Source organism: Macaca nemestrina, chromosome 12 (assembly GCF_043159975.1).
Source record: "Macaca nemestrina isolate mMacNem1 chromosome 12, mMacNem.hap1, whole genome shotgun sequence".
Taxonomy (NCBI): Eukaryota; Metazoa; Chordata; class Mammalia; order Primates; family Cercopithecidae; genus Macaca; species Macaca nemestrina.
The window spans coordinates 9272364-9279415 of NC_092136.1; the positions used below are offsets into that span (position 1 = coordinate 9272364).

The window sequence follows — 7052 nt, forward strand, 5'->3', positions numbered from 1 at the left end:
CAGGAAGCTTAGACCACCAGTAGTAGTAGTAGGGATGCAAAGAACACTCACAGTTTGGTTCATCACACCTCCACTCCACCACAAGACTGAGCTCTGTTAGAACAGGGACCCCCAACTCCCTTTGATGTGCATTGTGTTCTTGGCACCTAGAATGGGGCCTGCACTTAATGAGATGGATGAATAGTGGTATTTAATAAGAAGATACTTAATGAAGAGTCAGTTTTGGAGGAAAAATAGGAGCTCAAATATTTCTTAAATACTGCTTTTTATTTGTTTTTTTGAGGTGGAGTTCCTCTCTGTGGCCCAGGCTCCCAGGCTGGAGGGCGGTGGCGCGATCTCAGCTCACTGCAACCTCCGCCTCCTGGGTTCAAATGATTCTCCTGCCTCAGCCTCCGGAGTAGCTGGGACTACAGGCACCCGTCCCCCACGCCCGGCTAATTTTGTATTAGTAGAGATGGGGTTTCTCCATGTTGGTCAGGCCGTGGTCAAACTTATGACCTCAGGTCATCTGCCCGCCTTGGCCTCCCAAAGTGCTGGGATTATCGGCGTGAGAGCCACCGCACCCGATCCCAACTGCCCTTTTATTCGTCTGTGTCCTCTAGTGCATTTTATTTGTCTGTGTACAGCGCAGGGATGCATCGCCTTTCTGAGGCTTGGCACAATTAGTGGCCCAGGGTAGGTGTTTAGTAAAGTGGATTTCTGCCACAGCGCATTATAGAGCTAAAGAGAGAGGGGTTTCTCTTTAGATGATCGGGCCACGTTTTGGTGTGACCGCTAGGGGGAGAGGTGGCACCGGCGGAGCGCTCGCCAGACCCCTTTTTCCGCTCCTTGCGTCATCGCACAGGGCGGGGCTCGTACCTGACGCCCGGCGTCTGGGCCTGCTCTCACCCTACTAGGGAAAGGGGTGGGGCTCGGCTTTCCGGCGTGGGCGGAAATTGCTCAGAATCCTCGGGAGCTTTGCGAAACGACAGACCGTCGTCGACCCCGCGGTGAGCCGGAAGTAATTGAATAAGCCCCGGAAGTTTGGAACTATCGCCGGCGTGCGTTCGCAGGTAGATCGCGGTGCCAGTTGCTATGGAGCCGGTCGGGCCTTGTGGTTTCTGCCCGGCGGGGGAGGCCCAGCCCGCGCGTTACACCTGCCCTCGCTGTAATGCGCCCTATTGCTCGCTGCGCTGCTACCGGACGCATGGCACCTGCGCAGAAAACTTCTACCGTGACCAGGTGCTGGGAGAGCTCCGCGGCCGCAGCGCCTCGCCCAGCCGCCTGGCAAGGGCCCTACGCCGGCTGCGTCAGCAACGCGATACCGAGGACGAGCCTGGGGAAACAGGCCTTAGCCCCGGCCCGGCGCCCGGCGGCCTCTCGGGACTGTGGGAGCGGCTGGCGCCGGCCGAAAAAACTGCCTTCGAGCGGCTGCTGAGCCGTGGTGAGGCCGGGCGGCTGCTGCCTCCATGGCGGCCGTGGTGGTGGAAGCGCGGAGCCGGACCGTGGCGGCTTCTGGAGGAGCTGGATGATGTCCCGGGCAGTGATGCCGCGGGGCTGGAGCCCGCCCTTGCGAGGACCCCGCCGGAATCTATGAAAGATGCCTTCGCCGCGGAGCTCGCGGCTGCCGAGCTGGTTCTTGGAGATGTCCCAGGGGCCTGCACGCCCGCCATACCCACCCGCATCCCCACGCTGGTCAGCCTGAGCCGCGGCCCAGTCTCGCCGCTCGTGCGCTTCCAGCTGCCCAATGTGCTGTTCGCCTACGCGCATACTCTCGCCCTGTATCACGGCGGTGACGACGCACTGCTGTCTGACTTCTGTGCTACACTGCTCGGCGTTTCCGGAGCCCTGGGTGGCCAGCAAGTCTTCGCCTCTGCGGAAGAAGCCCTGCAGGCCGCAGCCCACGTGCTGGAAGCAGGCGAACACTCGCCTGGGCCCCTGGGCACACGAGGGGCTATGCACGAGGTCGCTCGCATCCTGCTGGGTGAGGGCCCGACCAACCAGAAAGGCTACACGCTGGCAGCACTGGGAGACCTGGCAAAGACCCTGGGCCGTGCCCGGAAACAGGCTGTGCTTAGAGAAGAGCGAGATCATCTTTACCGGGCCCGGAAAAAGTGCCAATTCCTCCTGGCCTGGACCAATGAAAATGAGGCGGCCCTCACACCCCTGGCTCTAGATTGCGCCAGGGCTCACCAAGCCCATGCTGTGGCAGCCGAGGAGGTGGCCGCCCTCACTGGGGAGCTGGAGCGGCTTTGGGGAGGCCCCGTGCCACCTGCCCCAAGGACTCTCATTGAGGAGCTCCCTGGCTGAACTGGGGACCCTGGTCATTAATAAAGCTGTGAGTGGTCAGCCCTGTTGCCTGTTTCTGAAGGATAGCTATTGTCCTACCAGGCCCCCAGAGTCCTGGGCCCACAAGCCACTGCTCAGCTTCTCCCTGATCAGTGCTGACCCAGCCAGTTCTAGGGGAGAGAAGTGCACCAAGGGTTCCCAATGTTTATCCAAAGGAGGAAGAGCATCTCCGATTTTGGTCACTGGTTTCATTTTTTTCCTTGCTCTAAACCACCTCTTCTCTGAGGCTGTTCATCCTCAGGGCTGGGTGGGGTACAAGCCCTTGAGTCCCAAGTGTGTCCAGGCTCCTGGTCCTGGGTGTGCTGGTGGATGAGTGGGCATATGCCCCCACCTGGGGTGGTGGAGCCGCTTCAGTAGATGTAGGGCACGATGCGGTAAGGCACACGCCGGCAGTACTCCTGCCATGCCAGGCCATACTTCTGCAGGCACTGCCGCTCATCCCGGGCCTCACGGTGCACCAGCAGCGCGGTGAAGTAGAGGAGGTAGAAGTAGGGCAGCAGGTGTGACACCCCTGTAGAGAAGGAGGCTCTGTGACCACCCTGCCAGCCCCCTCCACCCCCCAGTTCGCAAACATTTCCACACCTAATGGCTCATGTGGGCATCAGGGCTCAGCAGCAAAAGCTCCAGGGTCTGCATCTAGGCATACCGTACTAGGTTGGCACAGAGGTGTGCCCCAGCCACACACTGGGTCCATCCCAGCTCTCTGACTACTCTCACTGGTGCATACCCAAAGTAGGCATCCTGTGGTCGCTGAGCCACCCCTTCCCCTCATATGTTCCTGCCCCTATCCACATGGGCCACTCACCACAGGGCAAGGACCAAGCCAGAGCCATGATGAGGTCTCCAAGGTAGTTGGGATGGCGGACCATACCCCACCACCCAGACACCAGCAGTTTCCGCCCTGTGGCTGTAGAGATGGTCTCAAGCCCTGGAGAAAGATAGCAGGTGGGGAGTTCCCAGGAAACCCAGCGGCCCCACCTCACCCATGGCCCTAGAGACCCAGCTCACCAGCCACTCTGGGGTCAGAAGGATTCTTTCGGAAAGTGTTTTTCTGGGAATTCGCCCCACGGAAGATGTAGTAACCAATAGCTGGTGAGAGTGTGTGAAAAAGTGGTCAGGGTCAAGGGTTGCAGCCTCCTGCCTGACCCTGACCATCTGCCCAACCTGTCTGCAGCCCAGACTCTGCCTGGACACCCAGGACCCCACCCCTGGCTTTAGAGAGGACCCTGGCAGTTAGCACCTATGTGGTGTGCATGTAAACAGAGCATGAATGAAAAGGAGAGGGGAAAGATGGGCCCAGCCTGCTGCCCCTTCCTGACTGACCATTGATGAGGCAGATGGCGGAAGCCATGGGCAACCCCAGGGGCTGCGGGTGGCGCAGCAGGAACTGGGCTTGCAGGCTGTAGGTGAAGGGCACCCAGGCTATGTCCCCAAATGCCAGCATGAAGCCAAACCCGTCATGTGTGATATCCATGGTGGTGAGGATGGCCTCCTGCAAGGACAAGACCCAGACACACTGGCTTAGTCCCCATGCGGCCCTCAGATACCCACCCTTGTCCAGTCCAGCCTCACCTCATGCCAGAGGGCATCACCCACATAGAGTAACTGGAAGCCATTAACCAGCCACATGGCCAGTGAGGGACTGCCCCGAAGTTCTGCCTCCTTCACCAACAGGGCCAGGTTGATGAGGACCTGGGGGAGGGGGAACAGGGCAATCGTCTCCACAGAGGTGGCAGCCCTGGGCAGAGCAGTGGCTAACCTCTGCCCTTCTCAGCTGTCAGTTACACTCCAACCCTTTGTTAAGTGGATCCAGGCCTTGGACCCAAGGACAGAGACTGTAGACAGGGAGGTGTCCACAGCTTGTTGTTTCTTGCCTTGAGTGTCCTAAGCTCTTGCAGAGAGCAGCCCTGGGAGCAGTTGGGTGCTGAGGCTTCAGAGCTCAAACAGACCTGGTTTCAAATCTCAGCATCACCTGGGCAGGTTGCTTGCCCTCTCCATAGCCTACTTTCCCCACCCCTGTGTGAAAAATGGGAATAATCATGGGCCTGTCATGACTCAATGGCATCATCGTGTTTGAAGTCCTCCACAGCGTCCCTAGCAAGTGGTACGTGCTCAGTGGTGGCTAGCCAGGGCAACCCTGTGCTGGGTGCCTGCATTTTACCCTGAGCTCTGTTCTGTCATACAGATTACCTCTTCTAATCTTCCCAGTAATCTTAGGAGAAAGCTTTAATTTTATCCCATTTCACAGATGAGAAAGTGGCCTCAGAAAGTGTTGTCAGGCCAGGGCCCAGATCCAGGGTGGGCACTTGGCACTCCTGCCTCGGGTAAGATAATTTCCAGGGCAACAGGAGAGGCCTTGCCCAAGAGTCTCTTTGGGTCATCTTGGCCACAGAACCAGAGATCACAGTTGGAATGTTGTCAAGGCCACCAGTGACGGGTAGGTTGCTAAACCCAGTGATCAATTTCAGGTTGTGCACTGCTTTGACCACCAAGCAGCATGCGGTCACTCCCTGGAAATAGATTTTGTGCTTGACTGCTGTTGAGAATTGCACGTGCTCTCCTGATGTTATCCCTGACATGCTATATATACTTTACTTATTTTTTGTCAGTCTTTCCCACCAGAATGTAGGCTCTCTGCGGCAAAGATGTTTTTCTTGCCTCTAACTTTATTTTTGTCTCCCAGTACCTAGAGCAGTGCCTAGGGCACAGGTGGATTTAACAAATGTTTGTGGAATAGGAATGATTAATGATTCGTGTCTGCACAGTTTTGGCCCTGCCCTGCCCAAGCGCTGCTCACCCACCCTAACCCTCCCCCTGGCCTTAGGCCAGCTCAGTCAAGCCCAACATACCCAGCCGATGAGGCCAGGTCGCAGTTCACAGAAATATTTGAAGTCGAAGAAACAGATACGAGGGTTGAGCTCCCGTCCCAGAAAAAAGTCGTAAATCGGATTGCCTGGAGAATATTGGAGAGTGAATGTACAGGCAGACGCCCCGATCTGCCTCCATCTCCACCCCTAGAACCCCTCTCACCTGAGATCCCCCCAGGTGCCAGGGCCGAAACTGGGGCTACCTGCGCCTTCATGTAGAGAAAGAGGCTGAAGATGAAAGCGGTGAGGGTGGCGACAAACGCCAAAGGCAGGAGCATTTCCGGGAGCGCCCCCAGAGGCAGCCCCGCTGACACCCCCAGCCCCACCAACAGGGCTGTCAGCACCAGGGCCTGGAAGCCTAAACCACAGCACACAGTGAGCCCTGGGGCTGCACGCCTCCACATCCCCACCCTGCGAACACACACAGAGCCCAAAACTCAGGGGGGCCGCAGACCCTGCCCCAAGCATTAGGCTGCCACCCTGGCCTTCAGAGGATCACCCCAGCCACTGCTGTGGTGCACAGTGTAGCAGTAAATGGGGTAAGGGTGTGGGGACGAGGGGCTTAGGGCGAGCCCCCGGCGTCTGTCCTAGGGCTCACAAAGAGGCATACAAAGGAGCCTGGGGTGGGGGCCAATCTCCGTGGACCTCCCCGCTAGGGCTGGAGCTCCACCCCCGGCCGCTTAACTCCAGCGCGAGGGCCCGTCCCCCAGGCACCGTTAATCGGATAGCGCAGGCGACTCTTGTCCTTCAATTCCTGCCCCTCAGCCACCTGCGGGTCCAAGGGGGCTCTGATAAGGCCCGGGGCGTCCTCTCCCTCGCCGAGCCCCTCCGACTCCCTCCCCCGAGCGTGCGCGAGCGGCGCCCGCACCTTGCGCGCCGGCAGTAGGTAGAGCGCCGCCTGCAGGCCGAGCCAGGCGAGCCACAGCAGCAGCGCCCGTGGGCTCCACAGCGCCTCCAGCCCAGGCAGGGACGCGGGTGGACCCAGCAGGCGCGCGGGGCCCGAACGGGCCGCCAGGAGCAGGTGGAACATGGTGGCGGGCAGCAGCAGCAGCAGAGCCGCGGCGCCTGCGGGATGGGCCATCACATCGGGCGTCCGCCCCCAGCGCCCCAGCTCCCGCCCCGTCCCCCACGGGCGCTCTGACGTCTCTGCGGGATCCTTTCGGCATTCCCAGAGTGTGCCTCTGCACCCCTCCTCAGCCCTCAGGCACCCCGCTGCCTCCCAGTTCCCTTCCCAGGCGTCCATCTTGGTCCCCCGCTTCCCCCTCGAAGACCCTCCTCCTGCTCCCAGTCGACACCATAAATCCCCGTTCTGCAGCCCCCAGAACTGACCCCTGCTCAGCTCTCCCTCTCCAGACACCTTCGCTGCAAACCCCCGGGTCCCTCTGCCTCCGACACCCGCAAAACCTTCCATCCTCAGATCCTGTCTCCGCTCTTAGTTCACCCCCTCCAGCTCTCCTTCGCTCAGCCTTTGCCCCAGGTCCCTTCTCGCTGCCCCATTACCCAGGGGCCCTCCGAATTCCAGCGGGGCCCGGGAGCCCTCAGGAGGGGCCATGGTCTCCGCTCCGCCGGAGAGAGGGCGCTCACAATAGTCGGTCAAGGAAACACAGTCCGCCCCATTTCCCAGGAGATGGACTTGTCCGCGCGGAGGATCCGGCCCCGCGGCGCCTGCACCTGCCTGGACACCGAGTGCAGACAAGGACCGCTCTTGTCCCAGGGTTTTTAAATGGACCCGCCCCCTGCCCATCCTGGGCCCAGCACACCAGCCAATCGGCACTCAGGGGCGGACCCGACGCGGGCGCCTCAGAAGCCTCAGCTTCAAAACCCCGCCCTCGGAAAGGCCCGCCCAGCAAGCGAGAG

General features: G+C 60.0%; 2 protein-coding genes across 2 annotated transcripts; one reads left to right on the forward strand and one right to left on the reverse strand.

The window, feature by feature from the left end:
* The first annotated feature begins 937 nt into the window (after positions 1 to 937).
* Positions 938 to 2328, forward strand: LOC105469556 (zinc finger HIT-type containing 2). Its single transcript, XM_011720765.3, has one exon. It carries the CDS (start codon positions 1075 to 1077, stop codon positions 2287 to 2289), a length of 1215 nt encoding a protein of 404 aa, XP_011719067.2. The 5' UTR covers positions 938 to 1074; the 3' UTR covers positions 2290 to 2328.
* Positions 2329 to 2496: 168 nt separating this feature from the next.
* LOC105469557 (transmembrane 7 superfamily member 2) lies at positions 2497 to 6903 on the reverse strand. Its single transcript, XM_011720767.2, has 10 exons — positions 6696 to 6903; positions 6064 to 6260; positions 5910 to 5964; positions 5359 to 5553; positions 5178 to 5281; positions 3901 to 4020; positions 3652 to 3820; positions 3337 to 3417; positions 3134 to 3256; positions 2497 to 2839 (listed from the first exon to the last, which is right to left on the reverse strand). Exons 1-10 carry the CDS (start codon positions 6745 to 6747, stop codon positions 2679 to 2681), a joined length of 1257 nt encoding a protein of 418 aa, XP_011719069.2. The 5' UTR covers positions 6748 to 6903; the 3' UTR covers positions 2497 to 2678.
* Positions 6904 to 7052: the final 149 nt, after the last annotated feature.